This window comes from Cupressus sempervirens, chromosome 9, assembly GCF_028749045.1.
Source record: "Cupressus sempervirens isolate cs-2001-9-10 chromosome 9, ASM2874904v1, whole genome shotgun sequence".
Taxonomy (NCBI): Eukaryota; Viridiplantae; Streptophyta; class Pinopsida; order Cupressales; family Cupressaceae; genus Cupressus; species Cupressus sempervirens.
The window spans coordinates 78,010,367-78,030,777 of record NC_143126.1 but is presented as its reverse complement, the minus strand read 5'-3'; the positions used below and the strand labels follow the sequence as shown (position 1 = coordinate 78,030,777).

The 20,411-nt window shown below is 36.9% G+C and overlaps 1 protein-coding gene across 1 annotated transcript in view; it reads left to right on the top strand.

Moving 5' to 3' along the window:
- The first annotated feature begins 3,294 nt into the window (after positions 1–3,294).
- The window catches only part of LOC149537701 (lysophospholipid acyltransferase LPEAT2-like), a 136,358-nt gene continuing 119,241 nt past the window's right edge, over positions 3,295–20,411 (top strand). The window contains exon 1 of the mRNA XM_089799076.1: positions 3,295–4,154. Within this exon, the coding sequence (XP_089655202.1) occupies positions 3,634–4,154 (521 nt within the window). The 5' untranslated portion in view covers positions 3,295–3,633. The remainder of the gene's footprint in view (positions 4,155–20,411) is intronic.

Sequence of the window (20,411 nt, the reverse complement as noted above, 5' to 3'; positions counted from 1 at the left end):
ATGTAATCTGTCACTCTATTATTTGAATTTGAATTATTATTTAACTCATGTAATATGTACAATGTAACATTCTAATTTAGTAGTTCGTGTCCTTTCTTTTTAATGTGTATTGTTATCGTTATTGAAATTCCAGTCATATAAATTGTAATATTAAATATAAAATAGGAAGAGAAAGTTAGATGTAAGGCAATGCCACATTGTAATTCAATTGACATGATTGTATATTTTAAGTGTCAATTATATCATTTCCACTTCTCAATATTGTAGTCTATTCATCTAATGCAATTATCATCTTTTTAAGGTTGCTTGAGTTTTTTATCCAACACAATCCATTATTCCCAAAACTGATTGGCATTAGAAATTGTTTTAAATAGTTTCTAGTATGCTCATTTTTCAACTACTCAACATGGTTCTTGACCCATAAAAAAATCACAACTTTGTTAAGGATTCTAAACCTACCAATTTTCTATTAACAACCATATAGTAAGTTGTATATGTTCTTCTTCCCTTATCAAGCTTAAACATTGATCCTCCAATCAAAGTTGGAGTCTGACAATTATTTTGGAATTGCAACTTCTACTTGAGCCCTAACCTTGTTTGTCAACTTTGCATTGACTTTGACAACTCATCTAATCAACCAATTAAATTCTTTTCACCATGATTACACACAACCATTTCAAAATATAGAACATATCAACTATTCGTTGCCTTGTGGAAGTGTGCAACTACTATCTTTTAGAATGTACTATAATGTAAACTTTACTTGATTATTTTAACACTATAAGTCTAAATGCTAAAAACAATCTCTCTCTCTCTCTCTCTCTCTCTCTCTCTCTCTCTCTCACTCACTCACTCACACACACACACACACACACTATATATATATATATATATATATATATATATATTGCTTCTATAGTGTTGAAATGATGATGCAAAAGCATCTTGGGTCTTTGACCAATCTTTCATCAACCAAAAATATTTCTTGTCTTCTTTACCAATTTGTTGTTTGCAAAGTAGTCATTGTTGCTTTTGGTTTCATGTTGTGTGTAGTTGATATCATGTCGAGGACCTATTTTAGATCCTTGTCCTAAGTCAACATATTCTGATGTTTCACATTCTTCGAGTTCTGTTCCATTCTCTGTGCTCTTTGTTTCCTACAATTTTCATCCAATGAGATGTGTTGTTCTTGTTGGTACACTTTCCTATGCTAACGTGGCATCTTGCACAATTGGGACCCAACTCCTAACTTGTGTGGACATATTCCTAAGAGTGCATGATCTTATGTGGTCCATTGCTTGGGTTTTGGTTTGCTCTTCCTAAATTGGACCTATAATGTAATTAAATGCATGTTCGACTGACTTGTGGCTTAGCTAGTTATATATAAAGCTCAGTAAGATGTAAGAAAGTAATAATTTTAGAAATAAGAAGATAGAAGATGCTAGCTTGGACTTTGATTTTGCAATTCTCATTGTATATGGCTGCAACCTAGAAGGCCTCACAATCGGGCATGTTGCTTTCTTTATATGTGAAGTGAAATAATTACACTATTGACCTGCTGCATATGACCTCTATGTTCTCTGTTGAATTGTTTGAGTAAAGCTTCCGTGTGTAACTCTACCATGAGTAGCTTGGGATTGCTTCCTTGACATCCTAACTGTCTGTCAAATGATACAACCATTCATATTGATTTTTTAATAAACTATAAAATATTTTTTTTGACACATGAACTTCATAATATTATATTTTTTTGTTTCTCAAACAATAAACAATTAAATCTTGCACTTGATGAAACAAATTTTTCAATAACTAATATATATTTCAATGAATACATTAGTATTACATATGTCAAGTACTAATAAAATCACACATTAAAAAGCATGTACTTACAAGGCTCACCACTTATGATGTTCGTATATTTTTTTGAATTTAATAAATGTTGCCATAAATAATATTAATTGAATTATGACCATGAAAAACTTATCCTTGTTCATTAAAATTCCTTCAATACATCAAAACACTATGAAAAATTATAACTAATTAAACTTTTAAAAAGTAAAAAATAAACATGCAATTACATAGCCTTCAATACATCAAAATATCTATGAAAGATATCTACAATTTATTGCTGAAATTTAAGTTAAAAAAAACCATTTAAAAAATAATAGGCTAATGACTTTAGAGCCATGCAATTACATAGCCTCCAATCCATCAAAATATCTATGAAAGATATCTACAATTTATTACTTAAATTTAAGTTAAAAAAAACTATTTAAATAATAGCCTAATGACTTTAAAGCTAAATGTACTTCAAAATCATCTTTAAACATGATGGATGAAATTGACTTTAAAATTATCAAATTTAAAATCACTTCAAAATTAAATATATCGTATTGAACATCACATTTTCACTAGAATCTCATTACTCTCAAACTCTTTATTATTATTTATAAATTTTAAGGATTTTCAAACTTAACATATTCCATTTATTTTACTTTGAAACAATAATGAATAATAACTTTTCAAACTAAACTAGCGTATATACATATTCTATATATATAAAATAAGTCGAGAGATATTGTTTGAATATATATAAGCCAGTAGCATTTTCATCCAATGTGTTTAGTACAATAGATTCATTTGACATTAAAGTAATTTGTATCTTGTATATAGAATAAATAATTAGAAATATCATGCAATGGAAAAATTTAGAAATATCTTATTTTCCTCTAAACTTTTTTAGATCTTTGTAAACTTTTTAAAAATAAGATATTGAAAAATAATAAGTTGTTATATATTTTTTATTTACGTATTTACGCTAGAAAAAGAGAAAGTTTTTCACTACTTTAAATACATCGTCAATTTCAATTTAAAAGTAAGAAGTTTCTTTATTTGTGTAAGTGGCTCTTCAATATTTGCAATTACACAATTAAATGCAAGCAAACATCCTTCTTTATAGCTGTATGGAAGATGGACAAACTATAAATTATTACTAATTCTTAAAATATAAATGTGACTGTCAACTCATTAAATGTCAAATTTTATTAAAACAACGAATGCTTCCACTGTAGAAAGCCTCTGGACTTAATTAAGATTTATGTATAAAAATAAACAACTTAATAAATACTTATTAAACAAATAAAATTTTTATTCCAATCATAAAAGATTTAAATTACACCTGTTAATATTTTAAAAAAATCAATAATATTTAAATAAAATATGTAATACTGCTACTTTTTATCTTAAATGCGAAGCAATCTCTATAAATACACATGGAAAAAAAACGTAAGACGCACATTGAACGGACAATGACATGTGCGATAAAATAGCTGATAATAGATGTGTTCCGCTTTTTAAACAGAGAGAATATTAGTAAGAAATCCAAAACCCTCGGCGGTGAAACAGATTTGCCAGCTAGAACTGCAACGAATCATATTCCCGTTAATGGCCGATACACCTGAATACGGAAAATGAACCATTTTGATCCTCAAAATATTCTTTGAATTAACAGATGGATCTATATATACCATCACCAGTAAGAGTCCAAGCTCTCCTAACTCTGTAAACTACCAGACAAGCTATCCTTCAATAAACAATACATTTTTTTCAAGTGCTTGAACCCCAACAATTCCAATGATTAATAATGGAGATGACTACAAAGCTCCTCTGTTGGTTAGAGATCCTGGAAAGGGAATTTCATCGGAGTCCACTATGAAAGAAAATTCAGGAGGGGAAGGAGAAATCCTATTAGATATTGATAACGAGCCCAGATTTAAGTCATCTAACGGACATCAGAAACATAGAGATCGTGATTTCAAATGCTCAAATGGTGATGAAAATGAAGTTGATAGATTCAATCCTTTTTCTGCATTGGGTGCTTCACCTGGCTGCGTTGGTACTGTTTGCTCCATTGATCCTTTCCGAAATCACACTCCCGATATTTATGGAATATATGAATGGGTAAAGATAGTCGTGCTTCTTCCACTTGTTGTGGTGAGGTTGCTTGCTTTTGTGACTGTGCTGTCACTTGGGTTTGTGATTACCAAAGCGGCGCTTGCTGGGTGGAAGGATAAACACAGACCGATGCCCAAATGGAGGTGTCGATTAATGTGGGCCACTCGGTTTACAGCTCGTTGCATTCTCTTCTGTTGGGGGTAAGGAAGATTATGTTGATAGGTCACAAGAAATTTTAATTTGTTTGAATAGGTTTTTGATGCTCTATAAACTTGAATTGTTTGAAATAGTTTCTAGTTGATTTTTACTTGGAATATGCATATTGACCCTGTATGGAATTCTTCTTTCCCTGAAAAATATATGGTTTGTTGTATCTGTTTCCCCATGAACAGGCCATAAAGTGCATTGGAGAATTTTGAACTAGCATTGTGTTGTTGAATTTGGTTAGGAAAATCTATGGGGCAAGGTTGACTCGAATATATAATATATTCCATTCTCATTAAACCAAAACCTACCACATGTTGATGAGAATATGGGCCTTCTTATAATGATGGGATGTTGAATCTACATGAGAAACCCCCGCACACATTGATTTTGAATATTGTGTTTTGTTGATTACTCCTCTTTTTGTGAAAGATGTAAATGATTCCGTGAGTCGTGACATCTATTAAACCAAGGAGATTGTGGGAAATCGCGATCCTCACCTATAGAGAGAACTTGAAAGTTTTGTTATAAATAGACAATTAGCATAGTTATAAAGCAGTTCACTGGTCAGGATATGTTTTTGGGTTTCAATCCTTATCTGCCTATAAAATATCAACAGTGTGGTATTAAGTGTGTTGGAGGATTGTGGGACTAATACTGCTCTACTGTTGTAACATTAAACATTTTGTTTGCACCTGGTAAGAGAATTTAGGAGGATTTTTTTTATCCATTTGAATATGAGTCATGATTGGAGTTCACACTTAACTTATGAACGGCAGTCTGTAGTTTTCTGATTACTTGTTGGTAAGTTCAGTGCTGATCTTCAGAGCTGCATTTTATATGGTTCTCTGATGGAACTTATTGGAATTTCTTGGATATTTGATTTTGCTCAAGAACAAGTTTGGAACTATTTTTTCAAACTGCATTTTACTTCACATATTACATAATGGCAAATATTTGCCACCCCTCCATTGTAATGTAGTCTTGCCGATCCTCCACCATTTATAACTTGGAGCAGCCTATCAGATAGCTCTTAGGTCAAGTGGTGGATACCCATAAAGATCCTCAAAAGGGTTTATCTTTGCAGCAGTTCTTTATGTGTCACATCACCATTTGTCCACTGGTTAATTGCAGAGTAGCTATAAACTCCCCTGCCCCTCCTTGGGCGTATGTATCCCCGCCTTATATCTGTATCCACAATGGATACAGATACAATATGGCATGGATACACATCGTATTCCCGACCCAAATGTGCCAGAAAATCCTAATTCTGTGACTCTGCTAAATACTATATAATTTGATTTTTTCAAAAATTCAACAAATATCATCCTTAATTAAAAAACACTTCAATTGTGCAACTTTTTTGTTGTTGGTATAAACAAAAACCTACACCAAATGAGGAAGACAATGAAACATTATTCTATGTTAGTACCCATTTTTTTGGATTGTCTTCCAGAGCAACTCTATCATTTTCAGAATATTGTATTATTTAAATCAACTTATAATTATGTACATAGCAATTACATGTCTATATTGCTTTTAAAGTAATGAAAATATCCTCTAATATTTTGGAAAATTGTGTGAAGTATATGTGTATTTGTTTTTCAACCGTATCCATATTGTGAGTCATATCCGTATCCGATACTGTACCTGTATATGTATCCATTATCTATGTCCATGCAACTTTGGTTAATTGCTTAGTTGATACAAACAAAAAGTTGCATGCTTCAAGATGTCTGTTAAAACTCCACATTGGTTGTATGTGTTGCTTTATCGCTATTTGTGCCCACTGACAGTCTCTGGGATTACTTATTAATATGAAGCAATTTAAGGTGTCCTAAAAGACGTTTGAAATTCAGATTGATCATCTGTCCGGCGGTTATCAGCAAAGCTCATGGTCTGTAGTTCCCTGCATCTTGAAGTGCCCTGAAAGATCCCCAACCGTCTGGACTCCGAACACTGAAATTCTTATTTTTGTTTGGATTTTTTGAATTTTCTCAGTACTTTGTTTTATGTTTTTGTTTTGTTTATTTTTTGATAAGATGAATGCAATACTTAAATTGGTCAAATACTGAAGTGAAACTAACAATAATCACTTCACACCGAGGAGAGAATTTTGGTCTTAAAAATTTATTCGAATATCTGCATTACATACTGTACCAGGCTGTATAGGTCTGGGAAAGCATGGATATCAGCAAACTGAAGCGAAATGTCTTGCAATCTTGAGTTTTCTGCTGTCTCCCAACTGTTGATGCAGATCCAATGAAATTCTGACTTCTTTTGCTGACTATTGCAGTTCTATGCTCATGTCCAGCTGGGAGGCCACGGGCACTTGCTGAGCTGTATGGCTAGGTTGGGATGTTGGGAAGTGATTATTATGCTGTTCAAATCCTCTGATCTGCAATCTGATCATGTAGTTCGCCCTCAGCAAGTCTGATATCTACCGCAATGAACTTTTCATGAAACCCTAGCAATGTCATCACCCAATAATGCTAATTCGAACTCCAAGAGGCTCCCAAATCTTCAAAAATTCTGATTTTGTAACATATAAATCCCTAGGAATCCAGATCTTAAGTAAGACATGCAAACCATAGTTGGCATAATCACTGAATAATTGGCGATTTTCAACTAATCGCCAAGTTTTTGCAGGTGGTGAGTTTTTGCCGGAAAAAGTTGCAACTCAGTTGGCGAAATAATCACTGACTTTTTGGCAAACTGGCAGATTAATCGCCGGGTTTTTCGTAATTTAAACCCGACCTGGCTGCATGAACAGATCAGTGATATAGGCAAAAAAAGATCATTTTTTCTTCACCAGTTTATGTTTCAGCATTTGGAGGCTTGAAGAGTGGAGAGAAAAAGGGTTCCAAGGCATTCTTAGGTGATTGCGGGGCTTCTTTTAGGTTCCCAATGTGGGGCTCCTCTTCGAGGCCTAGACCCCCTCTCTTTTCTGCTAATAGAGCTGGGAAGAGGAAGATGTGATTGGATTGATCATTGATCTATTTACTATTTAGTATTTACTTCTAGTTTGGCAAAAACTATTTACTATTTTGCTTAAAGCCATCAAAATTCCGCATGAGAATTCGATTTTGTACCCGCTATGCATTTATATATATCTAAACTCTACTTGTTTCTTTTGTGTTCTCTTTAATTAATTCATTACATGCATTTCTCATTTATTTTTGTAAAAAAAATGTATTTTAATTAAATTTGAGTGTTTTTTAGGTTCCCGAGTTTATTTTGAAAAACTGGCCCTTTTTTTCCCAAATAATTTTATTGGGGCTTTGCGAGTTGTTGCCTAGTGAGAGTTTTCCAACTCTGCTGCAAACAACACTTCTGAAAATTCTCCAATCCAATGAAGACCTTGTGCAGATTTTCCTCAACAATCAACTGGGGTTGAATTAAGGTTTCATCCAATTTACGATTTCTTCAAGGTTTTTCATCCCCAAAGAATCTGATCTATTGCTGAAACTTGCTTTAGCTCTCAACTCCTGAAATGCTGATGTAAAATGATTTCTGAATGCTCAAAATGGCTGCCCCAATGTTACTTTGTCCTCTCCAAACCCTAGGCGTACCTTTGTAGGGTAAAAAAAAAAATCTCCCAAAGAGGGTATTATTCTCATTAATTGAAGTCCCCTTTTTTAAAAATAACATTAAGTCATCAAATTAAGTGTGCCATGGGGATCCTTTTATTAATCCTTTTTTATTAAGTCCCCCCCTTTTAGTTATTAACCCTTTCAGTTAATAAATAAGATATTAAAGTAAATACTTCAATATCCTGAATTTATTCATAAACTTGTCATTTTACCACCAAATTGAAAATCGAAGCTGCCATTGGTACTAGGGTGATGTCTAATTGTAGCAGTGCAACAGCCCGTCCTAAAAAATTGGAAACTGCTTCAAATTGATGATGAACACCTCAAAGTCACTTTGCTATGCTCGTCAACCCTCGGGGTTGTTTGTCAATCTCATAGATGGAAAACTCACCAAAGGCAAAAACTCGCCAAGCCACCCAAAAGTTTAATTGGGAAAAACTTGGTGATTTAAAAAAAAAAAAACTCGGGAACCTAAAAAAACCGCTGAAATTTAATTAAAAATACATTTATTTTGCAAAATTTAATGAGAAGATGCATCTAATAAGTTAATTAAAGAGAATACAAAAGAAACAAGCAGAGTTTAGATATATATATAAATGCATAGTGCGTACAAAATTGCATTCTCATGGTAGAAAGCAAAATAGTAAATAGTTTTAATCTGTCAAACTAGAAGTAAATACTAAAAGTCTAAATACATCAAGATTCAATGCAATCACATCTTTCTCTTTCCAGTTGCACTACTACTAGTAGGAAAGCGAGGGGGTCTAGTCCTCGAAGAAGTGCCCCGCACTAGGATAGGGTGTGAGCTGCATGACTGTGAACTCTATGGCTATGCCCCCTCGCTCGACATCCCTATTGACTAGCACGGCGTCCTAGAAGAGGATGCATCTCCTCCTATATGTGGCACTGGTAATGCCTCATCCTCATGCTCTGAGCCTGAATCATCATCATCCTCGTCCTTGTCCTCAATGTCATCCATTGTGAAATGAAAATCAGTTTCAGCATCCCCCTCCATGGCTTGCCTCTCCAAATCAGCAATCTCATTTGGTGTAAACAATGGACTTGGCTCCTGTGCTGTCCCATTAGAATAAGGATCTAAAAATCTAGATCAAGTGGACCAGGTAGTTCTGAACTCTGTGACTTTTTTATGCACAACTTAAGATTATAGTGCACATAACAAGGTCATTAAGCCATTTTTGAGTCATTCTGTTTCTTTTCTTTGTGTGGATGGACTCAAATAAGCTCCAATTGCACTCACAATGGGATGAGCTACAAGGTTGGGATAGGACTCTGAGAGCAAATTTCTTTAAATTGGAGGTATTGCCACCCCAACTTGCGCACCAAGAATCTATAGAACAAAATATAAAAAGTTATAAAGCAATAAAAAAAGATAATCAGAATTATAAACACAACTTATCAATTAGCAAAAATTTTAAAGTTTGACGCTTTACCTGGTGCTTGAGTAGATCTTGCTCTCTTTGCTAGCATAGAAGAGAACAAATTACCCGTCGATTCCACAAAGACTTGTTGTTCGGTCACAATAAAGTCTCTCTCCGCTTCATTGGTTATCATTCTCTCAATGCATTTAGAGAGACCTTCCATGACCTCTCCATTAGGATCTGAGTAGGAATCATCAGCCCTAAAACAAATAGAAAATGATATCAAGTCTTACTTCACAACTTTAAAAAGTAAAGTAAAATAAAGTCTTAGTAAAATCCCAACTTCAAGGACAATCATATTATCATAGTACTTGAATTTGGGGTTGAGGAAGTAGCCTACTGCATGAATGGGTTGGTAGAGCATATTGTTCCATCTCCTATCAATTATTTCCCAAATGGGGTCAAATCTGAGACTGTCCCCATGATAGTAACTTCTAACAACCTCTTTGGCCCTATCCATGGCCTCATAAAGACCTCCCATTGGGAATTGCTGCCCATCACATATGCGCAAGACTAGAACCAGAGGCAGAGACATCTACATTTGAAATTGAAAAATACAAATTAGTTAATAATATAGTAAGTTATGAATTAATAATGAAATTTGAATAAACTAAAAATATAATGTTTTGATTCTTGAAGTTGAAGTTACCTCCACAATCTCCTTAGCCTTTGCAAAAAAACTATCGAAGACTATCCGTGCCACAGCCTCTCCTTCGAGCTTCTTTGAACAAGGTGAGGCAACTCAATCAGCACACAAACATTTGTTTCAAAGCCAATATGTGGTCAAGAATACTTTGCAACGTCAAGAAGACCGTTGCAAACCTTGTTATAGCAGGTCTCATCAAATCTTTGTCTTTAGTGGCCTTTCTCATCAAACTGAGAACCCATGGGTGACTATAGATATATTTGGTGACTCGCCTAGCATCTTCCACAACTGGACTCATCCAATCAAGTTTTCCTATGTCCTCCAAAAGAAGGTCAAGGACATGTGCTTCACAAGGTGACCAAAAAAGTGTGGGATGCCTCTCTTGGAGGATTCTACCTAAAAGATTAGCAAAAAATCAATAATTAGTTACAAATACAAACTTTCCATATTTAGTATTTGCAAATTACATCAAATCTAAATTGAATACCATAGCATTACATTCATGATTCATATTGATTCGAACATAAAAAATTAAATTTACCTGTTGCCACATATGCCGCCGCATTATCTGTGATTATTTGCACCACATTCTCTAATCCCACCTCCATGACAACATTCTCTAACATTAAAGCCAATGTGTGTGCATTTTTCACTTTGTTGGAGGCGTCAACAGATTTCCAAAACACCACATCATCTTTGCAAGCAACCAAGAAATTAATAATGGTTCTACTTCTTCCATCTGTCCACCCATCAGATAAAATGGTGCAGCCATACATCTTCCACTCTTTCTTTTGGTCTTCTATCAATACTCTTGCCCTACCAACCGCTTTGTCAAGCAACCTACAAAATTTAGGTGTAATAAAGTGTTAGTAAAAAATAGGAATTAAGTTATAACAATTAACATTTAAAATATAACAATAAACTGAAGTGAATTACAATTATTTACAATTATTAAATAGTAAAATACTAACCTTCCACTCATATCCTTGCGATTAGGCGGCTTGTACCCTTTGCCCGATATTGAAATTTCATTCACCATATTGACTCAATAGGGACTATTAGCCACATTCATTAGGATATTGTTGAAAAACCAAAAATCAGATGCTGTAATATTAGTTTGCTCATGCACCTCCTTGAACCATGCAGTACCCTCTAATGATGGCTGTGCTCCAGGTGTGTTCCTGAGCACAAAATAACTCCCTATCCCTGATGCGGATGGTGATGAAGAACTAGGACCTATAGAAGAAGTGGAACTGGTAAAAGAGACATTTTGTTTGTGGATCCGTGGGCCACGAAGAGATCCTGGTATGTTCTCAAGTGCTTCTTCTTCTTCTTGCATATCAAAAGGAGCTCTTTCAGATTCAGCTATTGCTGCCCTCATAGCTAATTTCTCTCTCTCCCTATTCAATTTTTTCTCTTCAACAGCTGCAAGTAGGGCATTGATGAATCTTTTTCCTTCTTCAGTTACCTTGAATCATGTTTCTTTATGCTTGCAAGGTGGTATTTGAGGCGGCTTATGCCTCCAGAAATAATTCTCTCACATGGAATGCATATCACCTTCCCAACATCATTTGGAGTTTCATAGGCATACTGCCATGCTTTATCTCTTGCATTTTTAGGCCGAGTGCCTATATATCCAGATGGGCATGGTGTTTGTGGCCACTCTTCTTGCGGGTTTGTCATGTTTTTTTAATGCTTGACCATTGCCCTACACATAAATGTATAAAAAAATGAACTTAGAAGCTAGGGTTTCAACTTTCAAATGATTCAAAGTTCAAACATAGAGTTAAATGCGGATCCGTGGGCCACAAAGAGATCCTGGTATGTTCTCAAGTGCTTCTTCTTCTTCTTGCATATCAAAAGGAGCTCTTTCAGATTCGGCTATGGCTGCCCTCATAGCTAATTTCTCTCTCTCCCTATTCAATTTTTTCTCTTCAACAGCTGCAAGTAGGGCATTGATGAATCTTTTTCCTTCTTCAGTTACCTTGAATCATGTTTCTTTATGCTTGCAAGGTGGTATTTGAGGTGGCTTATGCCTCCAGAAATAATTCTCTCACATGGAATGCATATCACCTTCCCAACATCATTTGGAGTTTCATAGGCATACCGCTATGCCTTATCTCTTGCATTTTTAGGCCGAGTGCCTATATATTCAGATGGGCATGGTGTTTGTGGCCACTCTTCTTGCGGGTTTGTCATTTTTTTTAATGCTTGACCATTGCCCTACACATAAATGTATAAAAAATAAACTTAGAAGCTAGGGTTTCAACTTTCAAATGATTCAAAGTTCAAACATAGAGTTAAACTTAAAATGATTTTTAAATGATTTGAAAACATTTACAAACAACAACAAAAACAAAAGAACATTTGTTATAAAATTATAAAAAGTTTTCAAAGAACTTAGAAGCTAGGGTTTCAACTTTCAAATGATTCAAAGTTCAAACCTAGAGTTAAACTTAAAATGATTTTAAATGATTTGAAAACATTTACAAACAACAACAAAAATAAAAGAACATTTGTTATAAAACTATAAAAAGTTTTCAAACTATGATAAAATGAACATAACTGGAAAGAAATTTGTCTTCTAAATCTGGTTAGAATCCTTTAAAATCCACTCAAATCTGCCTTGAATCACTCACAATCAGCTAAGAATACCTCCAAACCTTCTTCCCTCCAAACCTTCTTCTCTCCACACTTCAAGGCTCTAGACAATGCAAATACAACAGAGAATGAGCAAAAAAATCACTTTCTGCCCTTTTTAGCCGTCACAGGCCTCGGGCTAGTAATCGTGAGTTTTAACAAAAAACTTGCCAAGTTTTTGCCTCCTAGCCAAGTTTTTCCCCCTACGAGTTTTTTTGGAATTTACTCGCCCAGCTTAAGTATTCGGCGAGTTTTTAAAACTCGCCGACTAATTTGCGAGTTTTCCATCTTTGGTCAGTCTATTGGCAACCAACCCCCCTTAGGAATAGGGACTTTTTTAAAAATAGGAACCGTAACCAAAACCCCTAGAATGATCCATGGTCCCCCCTAATGCGATCTGGTCAAATCCCAGGCAATCCCTAATAAATAGGAACCCCTTCTAAAATCTAGGAAATTGTATCAAATTGCCCAAAATGGCTTATAAAGCCCTTGCGTAGCCCCACAAGCCTCATTATGCATCCCCTTTCCACCTCATTGGCCTACAAGAACTCGATGATAGGCCAATCTTTGCACAATTGCTTGTCACCTTAGAAGGGGACATTACAGTCCTCCCTTGTTGGGATTGCTTGACAAACTTAGAATGCAAGATTGTGAACTTGCATCTACACCAATGGAATTTGGTCTAAAGTTTTCAGCCAAATTTGGTTCTTATCTTGAGAATGAACCCACATTTAGACAACTAATGTGCAGTTTGATATATCTCACTTCCAGTAGACTTGATCTTAGCTTTGTAGTAAGTTACATAACTCACCTCATGACAACTCTCACTTTAGATCATTGGGCTGCAGCGAAGTGTATTTTGTGCTACGTCAAGGGCACTCCTAATTTTGGTATCCTTTATGGACGAACCAAATATTCTTGACTCATTGGTTGCACAGACTCAGATTGGGGAGGCTTTATTGATGGGCAAAAGTCTACTTTCAGGTATGTTTTCAGTTGGACACATCTGCTATCACTTGGACCTGTAAGAAGCAACAAGTAGTATCTTTATTTTCAATTGAAGCTGAATATCAAGGAACAATCAAAGCAGGTTGTGAGGCAGTTTGGCTTCGTAGGATGCTTTCGTGACATCCATATGTCTCAGGTAGGCACCCCTCTTTTATGACAATCAAAGGGTCCTTAAACTTGTCAACAATCCAATCTTCCATGAGTGCACTAAGCAAACTGACATTCATTGTCATTTTATCCATAAGCTGGTTGAAGATGGATCTATGGATTTGCAGTTTGTTTCTACAACTGACTAGGTTATTGATATTTTCACCAAGTCCCTACTCTTAGAGAGAGAAGTTTGTCAAATTCAGGGGTCAACTTGGTGTTTTTGATAGGATGACCATTAAGGGAGGGTATTAAAATAATATCTCCCGAGTTTATTTCTATTTTAATGACCACTTCAAGATATTGTAAATATCTTGTATAGTAGATTCTTTCTATTATTTGTATGATTCTTTTTAGAAACATCTCTTTTGTAAACTCTATAAGAACAATTTGATCTTTGCAAAAATGAATTATTCGATTATTTACCAATTACCTCTTGTAATAGTCTCTTAGTATACAACATATATATTTTTTCTGAAGTACCACCAAGTGTGTAAACACCAACCAACTAAAAGAGAGGATTTTCAATTAACTTTTCGCTACCCATCTCACACAAATTACGTGTTTTCTATTCATCACAAAAGGCTGCTGTGAGTGACTGATTTTCTAATTTTGTAGGTAAAGCATGAGCTAAACTCAACTCCACACTTAGCTCTTCAATCTGATTCTCTACCATGAGGAGAGCTACTTGAGAATTTTCCAAAGTGTCCGTAGTCCTCACAAGCAAGAAGATTGATCTCTTCTTCTTTCCTCCTCAAAGCATTTGAATACATAATATCAAGATCAAGAAGATGATCTCTATCTGAAAGGGTATTTAAATAATTATTCTTCATCGTCTCCATGGCTGTGTTTAACACTTAATAATCATTCTACACGCAATTATGTTATTTAGAGATGGCACGTCCAAGTTTGGGATCCAAAAATCATTGACAATATAAGAATGCTTGTGGGCAAACATTCTTTAATTGTAATATCCCCAATTTGGGATATTAAATTGTAATTTAAAATAAATTATAATTAAAGATTGAAATTTATTTATAATGAATATGTTGCAATTACAAGTTTAGAAGGATACTAGTTTAGAGATGACAAGTTAGAGTTTGTAATAATATCAAGTCATCAAGCATGAAGGTACGACATGGACCAAATATGTATACCAACTACATCTAACATCATAGTTTATATTTCAAAGCAAAGATTAATAACAACACCATGAAAGATCATTCAACTCAAGGGTATTGTGTCGAGGAACTTACAAAAGCAATTAGAAGGTACCGACATGTGACAAGGGACAAAAAAGAAATAGGTCATGCATGGAGTCAATTAGGTTGTTGGATTGCAAGGAAAGCCAAACATTCTTGTCATTAAGAACAACCAATGAATATGACACATACACAAAAAAAAAATAATAACCTAGTACGAGGAGGCTGTGAATGTTGTTGACTAGAAGGGACATAATGAGTTAGTATGAGATTGGTGGCAAATGTGTTATCGATTCTTGTAATTGATAAATTATGAGGATGTGTTACCAATGTTTAGAAGAGTAAATGAATAAGCCTACTAAGAGGCATGATTAGTAAACATGACTTCTCATTGCCTTATCACATTACCGATTCTCTCCATCGGGCTCAACGATACATAAACAACATAATTATATATTGCTGTGAAGGGTGATTGTAGTCGGAGTATAGTAACTATTATGTTAGTACTTGTTATCGTGTTGGGTAGTTAGGTGGTAAGGAAATGCGTCGGTTGGTTTCCAACCAACCGACCCTTCTATAAGAACTTGGATGATTGTCAATGTACAGGTGTGGGTTTTCTGGTATTAATAAAGAAATCATTTCCTTGCCTACTGAATTGTGGTATTACTGGTACATTTTATGTTTTATGCATGTGTATATCAATTGTGTTATTTTGTATCTGTGAACTTGAGTGATACTACCACTCTACATTTTTGGCATCATTGCCTAAGTTCGGATCTGGAGGTATTTAACCAGACAGGATGGGCTAATGGAAAGGCCATTCATACCTTGCATCCAAATTACTAACAACAACGGAGAGGAGGAGGAAATAACTAGGGAGGATCAGTTGACACGCGACCTGGTGACACCGTGGGAAGTTGCAGTCGAACAGTAGGTGCAAAGGGAAGCTCATGAGAGGACGGTTCCTAAGAGCACGATACGCGACGAACTCTCCGTGCCATCGGCGGTGCATGATCTCCTAGGACAAATTCCTCGGCTTTTAGCAAGGAACTTAGTACATATTGAGGACGAAAGAGCACTAATCGAGAGGGAACAAAGAAGGCAACAAGTTCTTCAACAATTTACTGAGAGGAGGATGCGGGATCACATATTAGAGGAACCCAATAAGCCAAGAAAGGGAGATAGGCACTGAATTACTTCATGCCCCTGATTCCAAATAAATACTGGAGGACAACACCAAAGGACGAAATTGAGGAGAAAGTCGCCTTAAGAACCTTACGTCTCTAGCGACAAGAAGAGAGACGCCGTAACTTGAGAACACAAAGGGATTCCCACCGAAGTTAGGAAGGGTGGATTGAACATACCATTGAGGAACTAGCCAATTTGGTTATTTCAAAAACACTAGGAAGGCAGTTCGGGTGCAGAATCCCAGAAACCCCTGCACGACAAGAATTTCGTCAAGAGGAGATAAACAGTCAAGAATCTAGTCCATCGGGAAGTGGTGTCCCATAAGGAAGTTGTCTTCCATTAGGAAGTAAAGTTCCATCGGGAAGTGGTGTCCCATAAGGAAGTGGTCTTCCATTAGGAAGTAAAGTTCCATCAAGAAGTGGAGTTCCAGCGGGAAGTGGTGTTCCATCGGGAAGTGGAGTTCCAGCGGGAAGTGGTGTTCCATTGGGAAGTAAAGTTCCATCAGGAAGTGGAGTTCCAGCGGGAAGTGGTGTTCCATCGGGAAGTAAAGTTCCATCACGAAGTGGAGTTCCAATGGGAAGTGGTGTTCCATCAGGAAGTGGGGTTCCATCCGGAAGCAAAGTTCCATCAGGAAGTGGAATTCCAGCGAGAAGTGGTGTTCCATCAGGAAGTGGTGTTCCATCGGGAAGTGAGGTTCCATCCAGTGGTGGTGTTCCCTTGAGAGGAGGGGTTCTATTGGGAAGGAGGCAACAAGGAAAGAGAATGGCATTAGATAAACAAAAATTGCCTAAATTTAGGGGGATGGATTAGAGGACCTTGCTCGCCAGTGCAAAACCTGTATAACTATATGGAAAGCGAATGGGGAGAATGATAGTAATGAATGGTTGAAGGCATTTCCTGCCACATTAAGAGGGATTGCCATAGATTGGTATGCAGACTTGGATGCTGGCAAGAAGAACATTTGGGATAACTTGCGTGGAGCATTTGAGGAGGAATTCAAATTGTTAAGAGATGATGATGAAATTGTCACAGAAATCTATAACACCAAGCAAGACAAGAAGGAATCGGTGAAGGCTTATACCAGGCGATTGAAGGAACTCATCAGCAAATTGGACAATGAGCTTGCGGACGAGTTAAAGAAAAGATGGTTTATTAAAGGACTCACCCTGTCCTTAAGAAAAAAAAATGAAGATAGTCCCACCATCCACTTTTGGAGATGCTTGCACGTGTGCCATGGACATTGAAAGTGAAAATAAAGCCTCGAGGAGGAGACGGCATGGAAGCTCTAGTGAGAGTTCGGAGGAGAGTGAGGAAGAGTCGAAAACGATCCAAGCCTTGAGGAAGGACCTCAAATGGCTAATGAAGGAAGTAGCTAGAACTAAGGATGAGAAGAATGAAGGTAAAGACCTATGGTTTATAGACTACGAAAAAGAGGGTCATACCAAGGGGGCATGCTCGAGAAAGATGTTTTGTGAGATTTTCCAGATAGGGGGTCATGCAATCAAAGTTTGCCCTTATAACCTAAAAAAAGGAACATCTAGATACTGTTTACTGGAGAACAGCCTACACCACCAGCAACTCCCTCAAAGAACAATAATACAGAAGCTTCACCAAGGGGCCTTGTATAGGAATAACCGAAGAAGTAGTGCCAATAGTAGCAATAACAATAGCAACACGAACACACCTCGACGGGCAATCCAATATGATTCTCGAGGATGACCCATGATCCAATGCCAAAGATGCAATGAATGGGGTCATTTTGCTCGAGAATGTCAAAACGAAGGGGGACAGAATGGAGGAATGCTCTGCAAATGGTGTGGGCCTGGCAACCATGAGGATGCGAATTGCCCAAGGTAAAAAGGTGTGAACATGCTGGATATTGTAGGGTCAGAAAGTGAGATACTTGCAATAACAAGGATGCAAGCTAAGAAAGCCGTGTACCCGAAGGTGACTGTGGAAAAAGCAAGATTTGAGGAGGCAAAGCAGAACATCCAAAATGAGTCGAGAGGGGAAACAACAACTAAGCCAGCCAAGACCCCTATGAGCAAGGGGGTACCCAACATCATAAGGAAAGTATTAGAAACTACCATCCCGGTCTCCATTGGGGAGTTACGGGATGCTCTACCCTAGTTACAAGTTGCATTGACACAGGGAACACTGCCAACTCAACAGGATCCCCAAGTGGAACCGGAAATAGTAGAACAAGTGGAACCAGAAGCAGTAGAACAAGTAGAAAAAGAAGAAAATACCTTATTCACAATAGGACTAGGGAGAGCACTAGTAGTGGTAGAAATGGAGACCATGGGGTACAAACTCTCAAACACGATAATTGATGGAGGTTTCGGGGTGAATGTCCTATCGGAAGATACTTGGAAGGCGATTGGGAAACCTACCTTGTGGCTGCCCACATTCTAGCTCGTAGGAGTAGACCAGCATGGCATCAAACCGATTGGCACCTTGATAGGGCAAAAGGTAATAATAGGAACCCAACAATTTGTTCTAGACTGTTGTGGTTATTACCCTGGAAAAGAAAGGATATGATGCTTTATTAGGGAGAGGATGGCTAGTAGTAGCAAAGGCCAATCACAATTGGAAACGGAACACCCTTTCCATTGAATCGGAGGGAAGGAAGTACATCATAGATCTCAAGAACTAGTCAATAAGTCAGGACTTGGCATCAGACTCTGAAGGAGAAAAGTATGAAGGGATGGAACCTGATGAGGAAGGGGTGCTCAGACTAGGGGAATGCTCAGACAACAACACAAATTCCCTTAATGGATTATTCCACTAGCAAATTGGAGACAATGAAGTTTTCCACACAGAATGTAATATGTTACAAATACAAGACTCTTAGCTGGAAGGAAGGTACCCCCAGGAGTGCATGAAGTATAAAGAGAATGGGGCTGTAAAGTTATCTACTTTGGATAATAAACCTATCAAAGACCTAGTAAATGGGTCTAAGTTAAAAGCGTATAAGAGACGGAATAAAGTGGCAATAAGAGAAAAAATTGAACCAAGTCCTTATAAAAAGACGAAGTTGCAAAACACTTCCCAAAACAGTACCTGGAGTGACAGAGAAAGGAGTGCCAGAGACGACATCCAGGAAATTGCAGAGTGTGGCCGAGAGGAAGAAGTTGCAGAGATTGTTGTGACGGCTGGATGGGAGAAAAGATTGGATGTACGGACAGCTGTACGAACAAAATAGAGGGGTGCCAAAGTAAGTTGTACGATAGCTGGACACCAAAGCAATTCTGTACAGGGGCCACAGAAAGTATAGCATCAACACATAGATTTTGTATGGGGAGAGGGAGTACGGTGTCACCATGGATAGGAACAAGGAGTACGACATTACCACGCATGGAAATCAGAGGAAGTATGACAGCCACAACTTACATTCATATGACGTCAAGGTGAAAGCTTCTCATCCGCAAGGGTGTAGATGAGGACGTTTAGTGTCCGTACAGAAATCATACACATCCGTACAACATCACAGTCCAAGACTTTCATCTGTACGACAAGAGTGTGTATGAGGGAGTTCCGTACAGCAAGGGAAGACACCTGTACGACAACAGTCTGGAAGACTGTAGATGAAGGTACGACTGCAATGGCAGATAGGGGTACGACAAACATAGACATTCCTAGTACCTGGAAAATTCGTACGACAATCGGGACATCCTGTGGAAGTTGGTTACAAGCAGTCACATTGTAGGAACGGTTGGTACAGGTGGCACATACAAGCAGTTAAAGAAGAAGCAATAAGGGAGATGGCAAAGGGCAAGGGTGAGACAGCAAAGGGTAGCAAAAGCATTGGTAGGTTGTGGCTGCCAGCTCTCATCAATGGGAAGCAGAAAAAGTGGCCATGGAGGAAGCCTACAAGATAGAGGAAGCTGATCCAACCACAGGGATGTCCTCCCATCCCTCTTCTTACAATCAATGTTCTTTTTTTGTTGTTTTCATGTTCAACAGTTGTTTGGAAGACGACTTATTTTTTTGGGGGGATAGATGTAGTTGGAGTATAGTAACTATTATGTTAGTACTTGTTATCAGGTTGGGTAGTTAGATGGTAAGGAAATGCATCGGTTGGTTTCCAACCAACTGATCCTTCTATAAGAACTTGGATGATTGTCAATGTACAGGTGTGGGTTTTTTGGTATTAATAAAGAAATCATTTCCTTGCCTATTGGATTGTGGTATTATTGGTATATTCTATGTTTTATGCATGTGTATATCAATGGTGTTATTTTGTATTTGTGAACTTGAGTGATATTACCACTCTACAGTGATTTCTTTCCACTGGCATCCTTTCATATTTCAAAGCACTTATATATGCAAGCTGATCGACTCACCAAGAAGGCAGAGTAAAGAATTGATATTTGATAACTTATATTTT